This window comes from Sinocyclocheilus anshuiensis, unplaced genomic scaffold (assembly GCF_001515605.1).
Source record: "Sinocyclocheilus anshuiensis isolate Anshui unplaced genomic scaffold, SAMN03320099.WGS_v1.1 scaffold207, whole genome shotgun sequence".
In the NCBI taxonomy this organism is placed as follows: Eukaryota; Metazoa; Chordata; class Actinopteri; order Cypriniformes; family Cyprinidae; genus Sinocyclocheilus; species Sinocyclocheilus anshuiensis.
Genome location: NW_015551045.1, coordinates 2,426,994 through 2,448,070, shown reverse-complemented (window position 1 = coordinate 2,448,070; position 21,077 = coordinate 2,426,994). Strand labels below are relative to the sequence as shown.

Below are 21,077 nucleotides of genomic sequence, written 5' to 3'. Positions count from 1 at the left end.
TTATCTAAACCTCTCTACTTATGCGATCTGCCCCGTGTTGATGACCTAATTTCGAGTTGTCTGGAATGCAGCATAAACCGTCGGTCACGCACATCCGTCATGCTTGTAGGATTTTTTTAACGCGTTTTATTCGTGTTGGTAGTTCTGAACTGAATCTTTAGCCAAAGCGCAATGGATTGTGGACAATATTAGCCATTAGAGTGTGCATGGATCCACGCTTCAAAAATCGACCTGAAATAGTAGACCATCTGGGGAGTTTTGGCCTACTCTTTTCAACATACTATGCTTTGGGACACACTTATTCTAATCTCACATACTATTTAGGATGGATAGGATGAACATTGGGACGCAGGGCATGTGGCTAGCAGCTCAGGAAGTGATCATGGTTTAGCATGTAGTGAGACGGTTATACGGCTCCCTCTGCTGTCTGAACTGTGTCAGTATCTGCTGTGCTCTTCAGCTCCCAACTCACCTCAGATGCTGAAGAAAGCAGCTGGTGCGGCCGAAGACACGGCCACCGTCTCGTCTCTGCACTCCAGTCCTACGGTCTCCCCACAGGGATCTCCTCGCAAAGGTACGACCCCGACAAACCTCCAGTCACCTGTATATCAGATACTGGAAAACTAAAATACAGGGTTCCCACGGGGCATGGCATTTCTGGAATATCATGGAATTTTAAAAGGTCTATTCCAGACATTGAAAGTCAGGGAATTTTATTTGATTTTATTTATTTTTTTGTCCAAGTCAATATATCAGGGAGGGATTTTTATTTGTCACTTTAAATTTGAGTTTCCATTTATCAAAATATAATTTTTCTATACCGTATTTTTTTTAATGGAGTGTCTATTTACACTAGCTCCACCCCCAAATGTGTGACAGGGATGGTCAACACTATAAAAGATGGCTGACAAGCATCAGCTTCAGTGGCGTAGATGGTAAAGCACGTACTGTAGTCTTTTTGACGCAATCAAGCCGGGTTCGAATCCGCCTTTTGCCGAACTTTTTTTTCTCCCTTTTAAAATCTCATATCACATCAGAAAGGCATTTATTTTCAATGAAAATTAAGGAAATAATCAAAAAGTTGAAAATAAAGAATCGGGTAGGGTTAGGGTTGGTGTAGGGAGGGCTTTATTGTCCCAATAAGGTGGCATCCATTTAATAATTTGAATTAAAATTATAATTTACACTCAATACGTTATTACTGCATACTGTTTTATAATGTACTATAATACTGAGGTGCAGATAATTGCCACTATTTGCAATAAGTAGTATAAATAGCAGAAAATCCTGCTATTTTAACATAGTGTAAATAGAATCCATTGCTGAATCCATTTTTTTATTGCGTTGTTTCATGCGTTTTGCCTGTTGTTATGGTTAGGCTGCTGTTTTTCAGCACCATTTTATTCCCTTTCTGCTCATCAACTGGCAATCACTTAAGTCACATGCAGTCACCAGGCTGTACCTGTTAACTAAGGCAAACATGCCAGGAAAATGTACATTTCAAGAGCTTTGGCTACAAAATGAACACTTCAAAGACTGGGTGTTAAAAGTAGATAAACTAAATGTGAAGAAATAAAAAGATTGAATGGTGGACTTGATGACAAACAGAAAATCCTTGAAACCCTGAAAGCATAAAAACCATAAATTAATTTCTGTAGAAATAGTACAAAGTGCATTTAACGGGTAAAAGCAAAAAAAAAAAAGTAGTGTGTATGTATGTTTAATTTAAGCACGTGTTAAAAATGTCTATGAACAAGTAAATAAAGCTTGCTAATGGATGGATTTAAAATACTGTCTGTGGCTGGTTTTTGTCTGCTCAGCACAACAGCGTCCTGTTTTTCCGTTCATTATAGGTCATGGAAGTGAAAATCAGGGAAAAGTCAGGGAATTTGGCTTAGAGTGGGAACCCTGAAAATAAACACAGTTTCTGATGTTCAGCTGTATTCAGCTCAGTAGTGGCTCTCAAGTTCTTGTCATTCATTTACTCAAAACGGAAGCAGTTGTTAACTATATTTGATACATAGATTTCGAAGGCCTCTAAATTATCAACAGGATTAAAACTTGATGAAAGTGATAGTTTATAATAAAAGTATAGCTGTACTAACATCCACCTTCCACCATCTTTTTGCCGTGACATCTTTACATATTTTTTATAAAGTAAACATAAAATATGACTAACAATATAAATGTTTGTCTTAAGATGAAACTTACTGGACTGAAGCAGCTTTGCTTTACTTGATTATTCAAACTTCATTTTTTAGGAAAATCAGTGAGTCTCAAATCTGATCGTCAGGCTTTTGAGGAACATTTATTTATTCGTCTTTCAATCATTGTATTGCATTGCATTATATGTTTTGATCATCAAACTAAGCATTTAAATCTCATCTTACTAAGACATATTATTGGAGATATAGAGTGACGACTGATCTTTATATAATTTTATGTAAGTTTCTGCTATAATGTTATAAAGATCTCATTGGTTTACCTTACAAGCATCAGAATGTCATCACTTTTGTCCATGTAAATATTAGCATCTGCACCAAATTAAATATTTTGCTCAGTTTGGGTCTCTGAATAAAATTGAGCTGTTTTTTCCTCTCCCTATTCTCACTATATCAGACTATATGAGCCATAAAGGCCTGATGTATTAAATATGATAAGACAAAACCTTTTTGTCTAAAGGTTCAGTAAACTGTTTCAGTTTTCTGACTATTATTTCACATGTCAGGCTTTACAGTGTTAATCATGTCTTTCGTGATTCAAGCTTCAGTGTTTCTGAAATATTCCCATCATTCCCTCACAGTGGGCGGAGCTCCCAGACAGAACTGTGGTCAGCTGAACCTGTCGGGTTCGTCCTCGTCTCTAGCCAGCGAGGTCGGCGTCAGGACGGCCGGAGGACGCTCGTATGGCATAGGTGGGGCTTTCCTTCAGAGACAGATCCTGAGGATGACCTGTCAGAGCGGCAGACAGGAAGAGAGCAGACAGGGACAGGAAGAGACACGCAAGCGCTTCAGGTCCCCCTTCAGATTCTTGAGAGACAGGAGCAAGTCCAGGGACAGAGCTGGGACAGTGAGACAGGATGAGCTGCAGGCAGACAGTCTGAAGACAGACAGACACAGGAGGAGGACAACTGTGTGACTGGTTATAATGTGTTGTTCATGTTCCTCCGTATCAGTGTAGTTCAGCCAGAGATGAAGATCCTGCCGTCATTTATTCACATTCACTCTTTCAGATTCATCTGTGCATTTGAATAATTGAAGTTGCATGTCAAGAAAAGTTGTGCCAGGTTGTATGGACGATTATGTTGAACGTGTGATTCAGTCAGTTTTTATTTTTTCCACACAAAACCATCAGTGTTGGTGTTTCACAGAAGGTGAGTGAATGATGACAGGATGAGGACCGGATGCTTTCATGTGTCAGACTCTTCTTCTTCACTGTTTCTCTGTAATGATCCGACTGTGAGTTTTCCATCAGTTGTGTAATAAAGGCAGACATTCGCATTGCGCCGTTGGGTCTGTGTCATGCTCAGCGATGTAAACATAAGGAAAATTTTGATATTGTTCGTAATATTTTAAGATGAACACTTACTGGATTGACGCAGCTTCGCTTTACTTGATTATCCAGACATCATTTTTTAGAAAAATCAGTGAGTCTCAAATCTCGTCAGGCTTTTGAGGAACGTTTATTTATTCATCTCTCAATCATCATTGCATTATATGTTTTGATCATGAAACTAAGCATTTAAATCTCATCCCACCTGCGAGAGTGACGGCAGACGTGCTGATCTTCTGTCTCCTCTCTCTCTCATAGGTTACGCACTCTTGCCCGCCGGCAGGTCCGACCTGTCCGACTCCAGCGAGATCTCCTCGCGCTCCAGCATCGTCAGTAACGGCTCCGTGGACTCCATGCCCACAGCGCCCACCGTCAGCGTCCCGTCAGAGACGCCCGCAAACACTCCAGCCGACTGCAGTCAGCCCGGCACGAGGTAGCGCATCCCACAACACCTCAGAGAGTCTCGAGCTAAAGCAGCTTGATCCGAATCGCTTCTGCTGGATTCATGATGTCTGTGCTGTAATATGAGTTTGAGCAAACATTCTCAGGGGTTCATTAAAAAGGCTTACATTCAGTTTAAGGCCATAAAAAGAGTGAAATATCAGGGTCTTAAAAAGTCTCAAATCACCCTTCCACAAATTAAGGCCTCAAATTGGTGCAGAAAGTCATGGCATTAAATGTTGCATGCACTGTAAAAATTAATATCTTTCTCAGTATTTTTGTCTTGTCTTACCAATACAAATGTCTTAACATCCTTAAATCAAAATACATTTACTTGAGATGCAATTAGAAGATATGAAGTCTTGTTTTCTGAGAAATTGAACAAAATGAAGTGAGTTTATGGTTTACCTTGGAATTAAGTTGATTTTTCTTAGCCCATAGGCCGATATCTGTTCTTGTTTTAATCATAGACTCAAAACTTCACTTTGTTCAATTTCTCATAAAACGAGACTTCTTATTTTGCTACTCAAGTAAGTGTATCTTATTTAAGGATCTTTAGACATTTGCAGTGAAAACGATACAAAGATACTGATGAAGAGCAGCACTTTTTTTACAGTGTGATCAGAAGGTAAAGTAAAAGTTATTTCCATATTCTTTTTTTTTTTTTTTTTTTTTTGTCAAATTAATTAAAAAGTAATGGAGATCTTTTGAAAACTGTATTTTCAAACTTTGAAGGATTGCTAATAAAAGACATTGACATTTAGAGACCATACTGACATATTGTGTTCCATTCGATTTATTTCTTACATTTTCTTTACTTGGTTTTAAAATTTTTACTATGGTCTTAAATTTATCTTCATAAACTCTGTTAAATGGTATAACAAAAGTCATAGCAGTTGAAAGTAGTAAAGCATTTCAAAATAATAGTCCTGGGCTTGTTTATGATTAAAAGTACCACATTATGCATAGTTTCTTTTTTTTCTGGATATTATTGGTATTTTGGTTACACAACAAACTGTATCTGCCATTTAATTCAATGTAAACTCTGTCCATCACAGGAAGGATGGGAACATTATTTATTTATTTATTTATTGCTTCTATTGTCCTCATTTGTAAGTTGCTTTGGATAAAAGCATCTGCTTTTAAATGTAAATGTAAATTTAACAAATTTTTACTTGTAATGACACAAAATCTTTTAATTGCCTTTCTTTAAACACATGATTATCATCTAATATCACTCAAATGCTAATTTGTGTGTATTGATAAATTAGTATGTAAACCAATTTGAATTCATGTGTACAGCATATATTGAATAAAACATCTAGAGAATATTTTAAACGTGCACCATGTTTTGCAGCTGAATGCGATGTATGTTTAGTCACTGTGCTTTTCTTTCATCCCAGTTCATCTTCAGCTCAACACCTTGTCGTGAGGGAGACCAGCTTCATGTTCTCCAGCAGCGCGAAGGAGCTGACGGTGCCCGAGCAAACCTCCGTCTCTGAGCTGGCCGACAGCGGCCGCGGGAGCTGGACCTCCTGCTCTAGTAACTCCCACGACAACCTCCAGACTCTTCCAGGCCAGCGAGCTCTGGACCTGCTCAACCATCGCCACACGCCCATGGGCGGCCCGATCGCCGAGGTGGAGATCGGCCCGGGTTTGCCAGAGGACAGCTGCTCCAGAGACGGATCTGAGCTCAGTCAGTCCAGACAGAGCTGGACGTCCTCCAGTTCCCTGTCGGACACCTACGAGGGCAGCTACGGCACCATCAAACGCAAGACGCAAGATCAGCAAAGCACAGACGCTTCGTACAAGACGATCACGTCCAGCACGGAGAAGGGACTCATAGGTGAGCTTCGGCTTCTGCGCGTGACACCAGCAGATTTCACTGTCCTCCCGTTAGATGATAAATATGACCCTGGAGCACAAAATCAGTCATAAGTAGCACAGTTATATTTGTAGCAATAGCCAAAAATACATTGTATGGGTAAAAATTATAGATTTTTATTTTATGCCAAAAATCATTAGGATATTAAGTAAAGATCATGTTCCATGAAGATATTTTGTACATTTCCTACTGTAAATATATCAAAACTTAATTTTTGATTAGTAATATGCATCGCTAAGAACTTCATTTGGACAACTTTACAGGCGATATTCTCAATATTTAGATTTTTTTTGCACCCTCAGATTCCAGATTTTCAAATAGTTGTATCTCGGCCAAATATTGTCCTCTCCTAGGACAATTATTCAGCTTATTTATTCAGCTTTCAGATGATGTATAAATCTAAATTTAAAAAAATTGACCCTTATGACTGGTTTTGTGGTCCAGGGTCACAAATGTGCAGCTCTTCTGGCTCACTTGTGTCTTGATGCTTCTAGGACACTTAAATCAGTAGAAAGATTCACCCAGGATGTCCTGCGCTTTCCACAAATAGGGCACAAACTGGTGTCACGTAACCATGTGATGCGTTTAATCAAAGTGAAATGTGTGACCATTTCTGGCAAAATGAGTCACAATGAGCACATTTTCAAAAATGAGTTATTTTTATTTTTACATATTTTTTACATGAAAATACCTTCAAATGATGTATGATTTGTTGGAATCTGAAGTTTGAAGTCGATAGAGTCAGCAAAGTCAATTTAGAGAAAAACTGATTTAAAGTTTTCTGAAGGTTCCAAAGCAAAATCACCAGCAACATTGCTTCTTTTCCTCCAATTCTTTCCTTAATAATCGAATAAATAATAAATAATAGTGTGACAAAGTCAAATGTATTTGTATACAGCTTTTCACAATACACATGGTTTCATAACAGCTTTACAGAAAGTCATACTGTTGTGTCTATAATGCCTCAGTGCTTTAACAGAGCGAGTTTTAGTACTAGGTGATATGACGATATTTAACGATGATACGCGTGATCCGCTGGGTTTAGATCTAGCTATATTGTATTTATAGTCAGGGATGCACATAAAAAAAAGCTTGCCTGTTTTAGGTTTGAAAAGGATGAAACTTCAAATAAATGAATGAATTAATGAATGAATAAATATAAAAATTTAAATATTAGGATTGTATTTTTTAAGTGTAGCCTGCTATAAAATAATTGTGTTTTTATTTAATACTCACTTTTTATTATAAAATATAATAGTATTATCACACTTTATTTATTATTTAGTTTTTATATTATTAAAATGTATTATTTATTATTAATTTATTACTAGATTTATTATTTTTTAATAGTTAAAGGTTTTATAGTTAATTGGTCACACTATGTGCAGTGTGAGCACCAAATCAAATCTCCAGGTGCTCTCATGAAAACCAGACTGAAAAACTGATGTGCATCCCTGTTTATAGTGTTGTCTAACACATATATGCGTGCCGCAGTGATCCGGACACACGTTTCATCATCAGAGACAAAAGAGAGTCAAATGTCGGTCGGTTCTGTTTAAATTGAGAGGAAGCGATTCTCAAAAAGCATTGATGTAAATATGATCGGTTGTCACAGGTGAGTGTTCAAAAATAATTAATGATTCAGATAATGGTCGGTATTGTTGTGAGCGAGAAGAACCAATTACTGCATCAGAAAGCATCAGTGAAGATACGATTTGATGTGTTAAGATAAAAATAGCCAGTTGTCTAAAAGTCTAATATGTGAGCCTGGACCACAAAACCAGTCATAAGGGTCAATTTTTCAGAAATTGAGATTTATACCTCATCTGAAAGCTGAATAAATAAGCTTTCCATTGATGTATGGTTTGTTAGGATCGGACAATATTTGGCCGAGATACAACTATTTAAAAATCTGGAATCTGAGGGTGCAAAAAAATCTAAATATTGAGAAAATCATCTTTAAAGTTGTTCAAATGAAGTTCTTAGCAATGCATATTACTGATCAAAAATTAAGTTTTGATATATTTACAGTAGGAAATTTACAAAATATCTTCATGGAACATGATCTTTACTTAATGTCCTAATGATTTTTGGCATAAAAGAAAAATAATAATTTTGACCCATACAATGTATTGTTGGCTATTGCTACAAATATACCCCAGCGACTTAAGACTGCTTTTGTGCTCCAGGGTCACATATGTGTTTAACATTTTCTACATTTAATTAGCCATCATAATAGAAGACTATGATTCTTTATTCACTTATTTTAATGGCCAAAAGCATTCAGCTGTTAACACAAAATTCCACCCATTGAAAAAAATGGAACATTCTATAAATTGTGCCACACAGGAAGTGATTATCCTAGAGTGACTGTATCTATTCAGTCCTGTCAGCAAGAACACACATGATTAAACAACTATATTTATATTATTGAATGTCATTATCAGTAGCTATAAACTACTTACTAGTCTCCACGACCCTATGACACATCCCCGTGTCGTTTTTACATTATATTTATTTCATTTTCTTCTATCAGAAACATATTTTACTGCAGAAGAGGAAGTGTTTTGTGCCCTGTTTGTGTCAAGCGGCTGAGGGTTAATGCAAATCTGCTTGTGTTGTGATTGGTGAAGCTGTGTCAGTGTCTTAGTGAACGTCTTTTTGATTTACGTACCCCTTTTCATTCATTAATGTTTGCTTTGTGTCTGTGTATGTGTGTCTGTGTGTGTTTTGTTTCTTTCTGTGCTCCTTCCCCTTCATCACGTCACTTCCTGCACCTCTCCGCCTGCTTCCTGCCAGTGTACTGTGTAACGTCACCCTGCAAAGACGATAGGCTCAAAGCGCCGCCCCCAACTCCGCCGGGCTACCAGGGCCTGACGCTGGGCAACGCGCAGGACGGAGGAGCCTCGCGGCCGACCCACGTAAAGCCGCCCGAGTATAGCGTGGCCTTGCAGAGGTGCAAGCTGCGACACAGCCTCGCCGAGCCCAACCTGTCCAGACTGCCCAGTGTTACTCTCCATTCTCACGCTGATAGTGAGGAGGGTATGTGCTCAAACCCTGCAGGCCAGAGAAACACGTCCGGCTCACATTTCACCCCTCAATCCGAACAACTAAATGGTATCTTACACTACAAAAATATGATTTTTGACTACTTTTACATTACGCTAGTATATTTTGTGATGCTGATATTAAGGCAGGACACTACATTGTTTTTCTATGCATTGGTCAATTTTCTGATTTTGGGCTATTTGGATTTTTGTAATGTGTTGTTTCAGACTAATGGAAAGAAAGCAACTAAAATACCTCTTTAACTCTTTCCCTGCCAGCGTTATTTTTTTAAAGGCAGCAGTTTTTATCATTTTCATAAAATTTTCATGGCCACCAGAATATTTTGTTTTATGAATATCTGAACATGCAAAATGTTAAAAGAAAGAACAGAGCCTCTGCTCTTAAAAAAACCCTAAAACATTTTATTCTAGCTTCATGCATTTTTTTTAAATCAACACTTGAATGTGGGTGTTTCATAAAAAAAAACATTTTGCACCAAAAGCTGAGAAATAACGATGATCAAAACACAGATGGAGTTGATTGCTTCCATCAACACCCCCAAAGCTTCATAGTCCTAAACACAGTCCGTTAGACAGGTTTGATTTATATGCTGTTTAATGATCGCATTATTTTACGTATGCATCTGCTTATATATGTGATCGCTTGTTTCTGCTGCTTCTTCGTCGTGTTTTGATCCAGAGATTCAGCACTCTTTCAGAAGATGCGTAATAGCGCCCCCTACTGTATACAGTAAAAACACGGAAAGCTGGAAAATTCCGTCAATGGCGGGGAAAGAATTAAAGACCCCCTTTGGTGAAAATCAAGGTTTGAAGCAACACATTATTAGCTGTAGTCAAGCTAATTATGTTACATTTCTGCTATTGTAGGTACATAAAATGCATTACAATTCTGATACATGGACTTGTAAATTAGGATAATTCACTCTGCCTCTTCTTCAGAATCAGTTTCTGTTTCAAACATACTGTATATGGCTGAATTAATGCAATTTTGCCAATACTACAGTTAACTGAGTGAAAGTGGAGAAGGTAGTCTGAGCTGGAGTGATTGGGTGGAAGCAGGGCTAATTTGCATATTCATGACTCAATGAGGTAAGGGTGTAGAGTTACATTCAAGCCATTTTCAGGCTTAAAGCAATTATTTTCACTGGGGAAAAAAACTTTAAAAATGTCAGTTTGATTAACAACGTTGAGTTTTAAGGGCTAGAATTAGTGACTGCAGGGAGTTTATTTTAATGCACTTCATCTGTTTGCGTCTCTAGTTTTCAGTTACATATCTTTAAAAGATTCCTGAGCCAGAAATCTCCACTTCAGCAGTACTTACGTACACCAAACTTTACAGTTTTATTCCTATCTTTATTTTGAAGGGTTTTCCAGAAGGGTTTGTTAATATATTATTCACCTACTACGGTGATATAGAAATGCTTTACAGTGTAAGGGGCCGTTCACACAGAAAGCGCCTTTGCGTCTAAAAACAGTTGTAATGCCAACTTGCTACTGTAAACAAAAGCTTGCAACACTTGCTCCGCCTCTGGGGTCTTCCAACTGACATTGATGAGTGGCGCTGCATGTAAAAGTTTAAATTCTTTTAACTTTATGTGCGAGACGCTGCAAAAGACGTGAGACAGTCATACACGTCCATCTAGCGCATTTACATAGAAAAACTATAGAAAAGTAGCGCATTAGAATGGAAAAAGCGCATTCTGTGTAAACGGACCCTAAACAATAAGTTTTTCTTCAGCAAGTGCACAAACTCATTACAATCCAACTGAATGAGCCAGTCATCGTACAAAATAGGCTTTATTTTACACAAACTAAAAGTCCTTTATCTTTATTTACATTGGGGTGAAATGTGGCCTGGATGCGTTTTAGTGCCATCGAGTGTGAATAGCGTTGCCGTCAGTCAGTGTTGATGAAGCAGTGATGGTTTGAACTCAACTTCATCTGCTTGTCCTCCTGTGTGTTTCAGATGAGCAGGTTTCTGCTGTTTGACCGGACGTCGGCGCTTCACGGACACTCATGCTTTACACTCCAGGTTCGTGCCAGAGAAGGTACTCTTCAGGTTTGCAGCATCTTTGAGGTCATTCAACGACAAAACAAGTCTATTCTTGATCATCGACCAACTCGAGACGGACGTTTTCAGTGACCGGTGAAGAAGCCGCCTCCGTCTCTCCAAACGTTTCCTTAAGCTGACGTCTTATTTTTCACTCACCTGTCATGCACTGTTCACCATCCGCTCAGTTCCTCTCGGAGAAAACAGATTTGATAGAGCATCACACCGTGTGCATGCAGCACCTCTTGCATCCAACCCAGATCAAATATGCTTCAGAGACAAACCTATATGGTACTTTAACGATGCACACTCTTCTGGTTTGTTTGTGAAGTTGAACAAGCTTTGTGAGATCAGGACGGTTCGTCGGCGACGCTTGATTTCAGCATCTGACGTGTTTACACACATTCTCAGTTTACAGTGTTTCTTCTCGCTGAAATGCGCATCGTGCTGCGCTGCCTGTTTTTTACGCAATAAGGATGGTGCGGATGCGTCGTCTGATTTGTACAGTCTCAGCTATTGGATTTGCTACTCCTGTCATTGTACATAGTTAGTGACATCGATACTGCTTGTCAAGGGAAAATATATTTATATGCTAGATGTGCATTTTCATTCCTTGTTAGCTCATGCTCTTTGGACGGGACATTTTGTATAGAATGCAAATGGTTTAATAGTCGTTGCTCTCTGTAAGCAAAAAGATACATTTGTACATTAACTAAACCTTAGATGTATAGGGTTGAAATGAAACAAATAAATGTATTATATTAAGGGACATAACTGGAGTATTACATTTTTATCATTTACTTTACCTGTTTGGACCCAGATGCTTTTCTTTTTGTTATTTTTTAGTGCGTGTTGTTTTGCTACGAACAGCATTGATTGTATTAATGATATATAAGCATACATTTTTTTTTTATCGTATGTTTTGTTGTAAATGAATGTTTCCAATCATGTACAGCTGAGAAGAGAGTCCACTATAGAAACTGTATTTTCACTATTTTGTTGAAATAAATCTGGGGTTGTGGCTGCTCCTGTTACCGGGCAGAAGTTATTTGTTTCTCTAAACTCTGCTAGGAATGTTACGGGTTCAGTGTTACTGGATCGATTGCTGCAGACCATCATTGCAAACCGCTTCATCTTTGTACTATTTGTTCATAAGTACCCTGAAACATGAGAATTTCATATTTTGTCAGTATTTGGTGTGTCTCAGCGGCACTGGAGCTAAACCAGCGTGATTGAAGATGATCCAACATCAACACAGCAGCAACTTTTGAGCATAATAAGTTGTCCACTTAGAATAGTTTTACTATTAGATGATCCGGCCCACATGATCCTCCATTAATGTTTTGCTGGGGTTAGAACATCTAAATTGGAATAAATAATTTATTAATAAATAAAGGACGGAAAATAATAAATATATATTTTTGAATAAACTGCAAATGCATTTACCAATATTAATATGACATTATATTGCAGGTTCTTATTATTTTACTTAAATGAATGTTTATTAGAACTATTAAATTCTCCTTTGTAGTTGTAGTTGAAAAGCTACTGTAATTCTTGAATCCAGAGTTAAATTATGAAGTATTAGTAAGATCATGACAAAAACCATGCTCCTCATTACCATGGTTTTATGGTTTCTATAACAACAACAATAAAACTAATATTACTACTAATAATAATTGTACAGTAAATAAAGCTGAAAGCAGCAATTAACCAATTTAATCCCAAATTTGTCCCAGACATGAAAATATGCAAATGATGTGTCATTAGTAACACTTTGAAATAATCAATAATTATTTTTTGAAAATTCTTTGGAAAAGTGTTTGAAAAATTGTGTTTTATGGTGGGTCACAATTGTGACCGGTGGGATAATGTGTATACTGAATTATTATATTAATATATTTCTAAAAATTGTTATATATCTTAGCCCAGCTATTTTAAACAGTTTGATCACATTCTAGGGTTACTATTATGCATAAAAACCCTTCTACAACACTGATAGTAATACTGAGATAAAAAACAAATACAACCATCAACATATTTCAAAATTGTTACTTTATTGTAACATATATCATCAAATTTTTATATTAGTGCTGCCAGTATTACACCGTTATTAATACACCAATATTGTAACTTAATTTGTAACATTTTAACTTTTAATTTAGTTTAGCGCAACCTTCACTAACAACTGCAATTGGATTTATATTTATACCTAAATGCATTGTGAACCCACCGGTCACTATTGTGACCGTCAGTATGTTTACTCATTCTGTGACAACACTCAACAAAACTGAATATATGGGAATTCATATATTAATACTAGACACCTTAAAGATGATGTGGACTGGACAGAGACCTTTTTACATTATTATAGTCGGAATGGCTGAAAAAATCACTAATACCTTTAGTAGTAATACAATGTACCTGCTTATCACTTTTGACCAATAGGTGGCACTGTTATCAAATTATTATGGTGTTGTCAGTGTGAGATGACAATAACACATAAGAGGTTTTGTGTTAATATGCCAAAGCATTGAAGAGTTGCAGCCTCAGAATCAGCTTGGCGTCATGCCAAAAAGTTCATTGGTGTGTTATTCCAAAACGGTTTGGTCTATCGAAAACCTTTTGATCACTTTTTGCCGGCATGGATTGAAGATGATCTGAGCCAATTTTGGTGAAAATCAGACAGACAGATAGAAGGAGTTCGAAAAAGTAGGCTTGCAAAGAAATTCAACATGGCGTACTTGTGAATTCGACCGAATATGGCATAATTGGTATCGGTGCTCTCGGGATGATCCAAGGAATCTATCAAGACCAGATTCATTCAAATTGGCAAAATTATTCAAAAGCTATTAGCATTTCTTGAAATTTCATTATAAATCTTGCCCAGAAAGTTGCACTGTTCCAATACTTTTTGAGTAGGCTATCTTCAGAGTATGGTCCCGCTGACACTTACAGAGTTTCGTAAAGATTTGCTAATAATTCGTTCACATAATACAGCATTTTACGCTAAATTCAAAATAGCTGACACCCAAAATGGCCAATATGGGGAAATTGGGTATTATTTGATTCAGCAAGATACACGCAACTATTAACTAGCATGCCAACAATGCAGATACGTGTTCATAACCTACTTACAAAAAGAATCCGAGAGCAATGTCTGCACAAAGGAGATGTCGGGCAGCTGCTTGAGGATCTCGCCTTTGAAAAAGATTGTGGATTCTAAACTTGAAAAATGTAGGTATTATTATTACTTAAAAAATTAAGATTGCACCAGAATGCTAGCCCACCCCAACACTTATACTCACATTAATAATAAAATATGCTGACCAATAATTAATTACATTACTTTTTTATAGCCTACTGAAAATGACGTTTTAGTAAAACAGGCAACATGTAATTTGCTTTGTCATATTACAGCTATTAGTTACTAGTTAGACAAATGCAACCGATGTCCATTTTCAGTCAAGCAATGAATGAATGCATGAATGAATGAAATAATTATAGTTTATTTACTGACAACAATAGGAAACAAGAATAAATGACTAAAAGGATGAATAAAAGTAAGCATCACAATAAATACATACAAGTGAACAACACATAAACAAAGCTTTATTCAAACTTCTTGTTCTAACAATCATGTAAGCTATTTACAGACGGTGAAGCCACATCCTACAGCCATCTCAACACAGCTGTTCCAGTTCTGCAGCTTTATTCTGATGAAGCAGTCCACCTTCACCTGTCTCTGCCGTCCATCACGTCCCTCACTGCTGCGGTCAGACTGGAATCTGATCATGGATAGGAAAGGGACATCTGCCTCATCAGCCCATACAGAGAGCCTTACACAACCCTGTGCAGCTCCTTTCAACAGCAAGCACTCCTGTGCATAAATCCAAAAATCATAACGTCATCGGTGTCATGAGTACCCATCACTACATTATTTCGCCTCCCTAGGTGGGCAAAATCACTACATCAGCTACCAACTTGTTAGATTACTTGAAGATTACTGTTATTCTCCTCTATTATTCCCAGCAAAGGATGAATTCATCTATGCCACAATCTGGTTTTTCACTCAATTACACATTTTTTGTTCCATACCATAGAAGCCACAAACAGACAAAAACATTTACATTCAACACATTAATTTGCATGCACAGCTCAACACAGCGCAGTTAGTACCTCAGCCAAATGATTAATAGCCTACAACACACTTAGCTCCTAACACTAAGACAATTAATATCACTCACACAACTCACTTTTTCAACATTTAGACAATACAAAACAAACACTGGCCCTACGACTAACAGTTCTCTATTCCCTCAGCTCATGAACGCCTGCAAATTCATCCCTTCTTCTGTGGGGGCCACTATTGGGGCCACTCTAACCCACCTGAAAGAGGCTCCCCAATTCTCCCTTGGCACCCCCACTTCAAAAGCAGTATCCACAGGTTTTTACTCCCCTCTTGAGCAATGCACACCTCATGCACAAAAAAACCCCCCTCTATTACTCTCTTAAATTAAATTGCACATGCGCGACTTTTGAAATCTGGAAATTAAATTATGCCTTACATTAATTGAACAGGCGTGTATGTTCTCAAGGCCTTCTTCCCAACTGTCTGAATCGATCTCTAAACCTAATTCTATCTCCCAGGCCTGCTTAATTTGGGCTTCATCAACTACTTCATGTTTTAACAGAATACTATAGAAACATGACACAGCTCCCCGATGCAAAGGATTAAACGTATTAATTTCTTCAAGTACGCTGTGTTCTGTCATAACATTAAAATTTGACATCTGATTTTTCACAAAATCTCTAACTTGCAAGTATCTATCTTGAAATATTGATGTTAAAGTTTTTTTTTTTAATTGCTCAAATGAGGCAAATGTCCCATCTATATACAGATCTTTTATTCTTTGAATGCCATTCTTCTCCCATTGTGTAAAACCTGAATCAAGCAAACCAGGAGAGAAGGCATGATTCTGACATATAGGACTATCTAGGTACATTTCGGGAACCTTTAAATAGGCTTTAATCTGTTGCCATATTTTCAGCGCATTATTTATAATAAAGTGATTATCATATAAGGCCGGGTCAATTCTAATAGGACTATTAAGAAGAGCAGCAAGAGATGTCCTATTGCAAAATGCTTGCTCCATTGTAAGCCAGGACGGAGTGACTGAAAAATGTAAAAAAATCATGGGAGTACTACCATCTTCACTGAGTTGATCCTTCCTGCCATTGACATGGGCAATGTTCTCCAGAATTCAATATTTTGTTTTCACATGATCTAACATTCGTTAGAGCAGATCTTTAGATTACATTTGAGGGTTTTAATGAGTTTTACACACATTATCAATTTCCACACCATCTCATCCTGTAGCATCTCCCTTCTCCAGTACTTCCTTCTGTATTGTCTATTCGTAAGTGCAGTCAGGTAGGCCATAAGGCCTACACCGTCAGTTAATTTGGCCTTGAGGCCTTCAAAATGCACCTGGCTCTCATACGGTAGGCTACATGGCAGAATAGCTTACAAAAACATACAAAGTAACTTCTTCAAACGATCATACACCCATGTTGTTTACTCTCACTGAAAAACCTTCTCACGAGCCAACATACACTGACTGGTGACGTGTCTTCTTTTCACTCCACCCACTGCGTTAAATGTGAAAGTGAACGTAAACATTGCGTATAGTTTACTGCAAGGTCACAGCAAGGAGAGAGAGAGAAAATATACAGAAGCGGCGAAAGTATGGACGACATGCATAGAAAATCTGCAAGTGAACATTCAGGTCAGTTAAAAGATATGCTTTCATTAAACTTATATGCAAAACCAACGGAGACATTTTGTGTGTAGAACTAGGCCTACGTGCGTATTTGCAGTGTACACAGAACTAGTTTCAGTGCGCTGCTGATTTTCCAGTGTTATTCTAGACGAACGTTGCCTTCAAGGATCACAATAAAAAAAGCAACACGACGCAGAAGTTTTAGACCACCAAACTAAATTAAAACAAGTTAAACGTTTAAAAAACGCGAGACGTTTTCCTGCCCTTTGCCTCTTGTTTTTAAAAAGTAAAAACTAGTTTTGAGTGAAGCGCTCCTTTCTTTCTCTGTTGTTCATTTTGTTATGCTGTAATCGAAGATAATCAGTAAGGTTAACACTCTCAGCACAGTATTTAAAACAAATAATAATGGCATCAATATGTAAAGGCCAGTTTATTCATTTATTTATTTATTTAACTTCAATTGTATTTTATATTAATTTAAATTAATTTGTATTAGGGTTTAGAATGATTCACCTATATTATGCTATGGGTTAATGAAAGCACTGAATCATGGAAAGGTGAAATGATGAAAGAAGGGTGTATGCATTTGAATACACAGTATAACAAACATACAGGTCAAATATTTACAATCATGAATAAGCTGTACCATTCAGTCCAACTGAGTGTTCTAACAATGTTACTGATATTCAACAAAATACATAGTAAATGCATTACATAGCTACTGTGGATGTAATAACATTAAATAAGCACACTTTTTATTTATTCATTCGCTCATTAATTTATTATTTATTTATTCTTGAGAAAGGCACAGTCATTTTAAGCATAATGATCAGAAACAAGAACAAGGAAGTAACTGAACTTATGTTCCCCAACTGGCCAGAAATGGTTCTCATTTTGTCCAAAGTAAAGTATCTGAAATGTACAGCTATAGCAGTAATGCATTTACAGTCACAGCGATTTAAAGTGACATGTTCTCTTTCTCAGACCAGGAACATCTCAGGAAACAGATGGAAAGGCAGGAAGAGATGAAAGGACTGATACAACAGATTGCTAGAGAAAGTTCAAACATTGGTAAATATTAAGCCATTTTTTTGTTCCTTTTAATTCTGAGAGATTAAGTAAAAAGGTAAATGATATATGTATGTAAGTGATAATCTATGACTTGGTGTGCATTAATTGGAGGCAAACAAAAACATGGTATGTAGGCAAAGAACCACCCAACACCTGGTTATGGACTATCCTGGTGTACCGTTACCATGGTATATAATTTCCATGACTTTTCCAGTTTTAGATATTACACTTTTAAAATTAGGTGACCTCATACAGTATGTACAAGTTATTCAAAACGATGGGGACCCTGGTTCTTCGATGGAAAAAAAGTTGTTGAGGGGGTAAATAATGTTAATTAAATTATGTTAATTATGAAAACTGTCACGATTCGGCTACTGCTACTGTGTCAGGAACGAGGCAGCGAAGAGTCGGAGCAATTCACAGGGAGCAATCTTTATTAATCCAAATAAAGACTCACATACAGGCATAACACACATGTAGCATGGGGAACAGACGTTTGACAGCAAACGCTAGAGACAGGGAAACACAGGGCTTAAGAACACTGGAGAAAACGAGCTAATTAATAAAACACAGCTGGAAACAAATGAAGATCTAATCAGGGACAGGAACAGGAAAAACCAAACAAGGGCAAGGAAGGCACATGGGGAGCAAAACACACACAAAACACGGACCAGAGTCTGACAAAAACAATGTTACTTATTTTATATAAAAAATTCACTAATTAACTTATTTTATATATTTTTGTTCTGTCTTATTTTAGTCATTTTAAATCTTCTTGAGGCCCCCTGGAGTTTTGCCGAGGCCCCATAGTGAGCAAAGGCAAATGTGAAGTTATCAGCTTTTGAAGTGTAAATAACATCTTAAATTCCTCTCTCTTTATCAGATCTCAGGATTGTGCTGTTGGGTAAAACTGGATCAGGAAAGAGTTCAGCAGGAAACACCATCATCGGCGACTTTGTGTTTAAGAGTGGTATGTCATCTAAGTCTATTACTAGTCATTGTCAAAGACATCTGACAACAGTGGAGGACAGAATCATCTCAGTGATCGACACTCCAGGAATGTTTGATACGTACATGAGTGAAGAACAACTGAAAGCTGAAATAGCTAAGTGTGTCTACATGTCTGCTCCTGGTCCTCATGTATTTCTGCTGGTCATGAGACTGGACGCGAGATACACAAATGAGGAGAAAAACACAGTGAAATGGATTCAGGAGAACTTTGGAGAAGAAGCTACTCGATACACAATCATTCTGTTCACTAGAGGAGATCAGCTGAAGGGACAAACATTAGATGATTATATCAGTGAAAATAATGATCTCAAGGCTCTTGTTAATGAGCGTGGTGACAGATATCATTTATTCAATAATGAAGACATGAAGAACCGCTCTCAGGTCACTGAACTGCTGGAGAAGATCGAGAAGATGGTGAAGGAGAATGGAGGACAGCACTACACTAACGAGACGTATAGAAAAGCCCAGGATGAAATTAAATGGGAGGCTCAGAAACAAAGATCTAAAGGTTATGGAATAAAAGCACTAGCAGTAATAGGAGGGGCAACAGTAGTAGCAGGAACAGGAGCAGTAGCAGTAGCAGTGGCAGGAGGAGCAGGAGCAGTAGCAGCAGTAGCAGGACGAGCAGCAGCAACAGTAGGAGCAGCAGTATTAGGAGCAGCAAAAGCAGGCTTGAAACTGTAACGCACAGTTACTCTAAATGACAAAAAAAGAAAAGAAATATTCTTCCGATAGCTGTGTGGGGAGCACATCATGTGGCACAGTTGTGCTACCCGAGTTTGAGTCCTTGCTTGTGGTCCTTTTCACAATTCTCCTGCTTCGCTTCCTGTCAAATCTCTATGCTTGCCAGTCCAAATAAATGTCGCAAATATTAATATGCCGTTTCTAAATGTCTAATCAGTTCTTTGCAAGCACATGCAGATTTAATAGAGGGACTGAGTTGTTTGTAAAATTTTTGCAAGCATTGTATTAAATGTTTTCATTATTTTTGTCATTGTATTGAAGTTTATTTGGCATTGCAATTCTTTTTGTTTACTTTTCTAATACGCTTCAACTTCACTTGCTTATGCTGCGTTCAAGTCATGTCGGATAGATCGTATTTACAAGTTGAATGCACATGAACACCACCACAAAGTCGTTATTACTAGTGGGAAACTCGAAATTTTCTTTAAGCCCCGAGTTTCTGAGTTGGGGGCGTATCAGTGAGAAAACGTGTCGGATGCAATGGACGCATCCAAAGACTAAATATGCAGCATCTGTATTGATGGTAAATTTGTCGAAATAAATAAAATGATTAATTTTTTGTAATGTAAAATATAACTATATGTTACATATACAAAATATTATATTATTGTATAATTACCAAAGAACATATAATGATTCAGTTTACATCACCTTCATAAATTGAATAAAAACAGAAAAAAGCAAAAACACAATGACGCACATTCTTTATTCATCATTTTGTAGATGTAAAGTTTAAAAAAATCGTTGAATTTTATGGAAAAAAAGTAAAATCACCATATTGTTCCGAGCAAACTGACTTGACAAGACTAGATATGCAGCATTAGTCCTGGTTCCTCCTTAATTAGCTACTCATTGACCTTTATACTCTGTTAATTAGCCAATTACTGCAGCCATATACTAATGGGTCCTAATTTATAAATGCCTGCATTGATGCACAAAGACTGAGAGCCTTTGGAGTTGCCTGATTTGTAAAATGTGTGTGTAATGAGCAATGCGTGAGCAATGTAAGTTTGTTTATATAGTGTGTCTTTGACTGTGTCATCTTAAGTATGGTTTATTTTTATTCAACTTTGTATTTCTGTTCTTGTTTAGAAAACACACACACACACACACACACACACACACACACACACGATGCACTTCCTGCTCATCTTAGCTCTACCTGCTTCAATGGATAAATAAAGTGGTCATATGGAATGACTGGACTCTGTGTTCTTATAGAAACCCCTGCTGGACTCAAGCCAGATGTTTTCTAAACCCTAACCTCCTTTACAAATTGTATTAATGACCTTCGCCACTGTCTCCTCTTGGCTTGCTTAGTGGGGACACTTAATATTTGGCAATATTAGGGACTAGATCGCACAGACACTATTGGATGGAACAGAGCTGAGCTGGACAAGCCGTTTTCTCTAAAGCTGCTTTATAGATGACTTGAAGCGTAAACATCCAATCACAATGCGCTATAGATGGAG

General features: G+C 37.4%; 2 protein-coding genes across 7 annotated transcripts in view; both read left to right on the top strand.

The window, feature by feature from the left end:
* Nucleotides 1-12,035, top strand: part of LOC107661689 (rap guanine nucleotide exchange factor 6-like) — a 108,545-nt gene extending 96,510 nt beyond the window's left edge. For all 4 annotated transcript variants that reach the window (XM_016451415.1, XM_016451414.1, XM_016451413.1 and 1 more), the window contains 6 exons: nucleotides 461-574; nucleotides 2,804-2,914; nucleotides 3,811-3,985; nucleotides 5,397-5,839; nucleotides 8,678-8,920; nucleotides 10,913-12,035. In XM_016451415.1, the coding sequence (XP_016306901.1) occupies nucleotides 461-574; nucleotides 2,804-2,914; nucleotides 3,811-3,985; nucleotides 5,397-5,839; nucleotides 8,678-8,920; nucleotides 10,913-10,935 (1,109 nt within the window). In that variant the 3' untranslated portion in view covers nucleotides 10,936-12,035. The remainder of the gene's footprint in view (nucleotides 1-460; nucleotides 575-2,803; nucleotides 2,915-3,810; nucleotides 3,986-5,396; nucleotides 5,840-8,677; nucleotides 8,921-10,912) is intronic.
* On the top strand, nucleotides 4,858-19,987 carry LOC107661690 (GTPase IMAP family member 4-like). Of its 3 annotated transcripts, XM_016451419.1 has the most exons (4): nucleotides 4,858-4,868; nucleotides 16,667-16,785; nucleotides 17,764-17,850; nucleotides 18,734-19,987. In XM_016451419.1, the coding sequence occupies exons 2-4, from the start codon at nucleotides 16,746-16,748 to the stop codon at nucleotides 19,543-19,545; spliced, it is 939 nt and encodes a 312-aa protein (XP_016306905.1). In that variant the 5' UTR covers nucleotides 4,858-4,868; nucleotides 16,667-16,745; the 3' UTR covers nucleotides 19,546-19,987. The 3 variants fall into 3 exon arrangements, with proteins under 3 accessions (XP_016306905.1, XP_016306904.1, XP_016306906.1); XM_016451418.1 differs by lacking the exon at nucleotides 4,858-4,868 and having other exon boundaries at nucleotides 16,636-16,785; XM_016451420.1 differs by lacking the exons at nucleotides 4,858-4,868; nucleotides 17,764-17,850 and having other exon boundaries at nucleotides 16,636-16,785.
* The last annotated feature ends 1,090 nt before the right edge of the window (nucleotides 19,988-21,077 follow it).

Coding starts and splice junctions, on each gene's coding strand:
- LOC107661690 (XM_016451419.1), top strand. CDS start 16,746: ATGGACGACATGCATAGAAAATCTGCAAGTGAACATTCAG. Junction 16,786..17,763: donor ATCTGCAAGTGAACATTCAG/GTCAGTTAAAAG, acceptor TCTCTTTCTCAG/ACCAGGAACATCTCAGGAAA. Junction 17,851..18,733: donor TAGAGAAAGTTCAAACATTG/GTAAATATTAAG, acceptor TCTCTTTATCAG/ATCTCAGGATTGTGCTGTTG.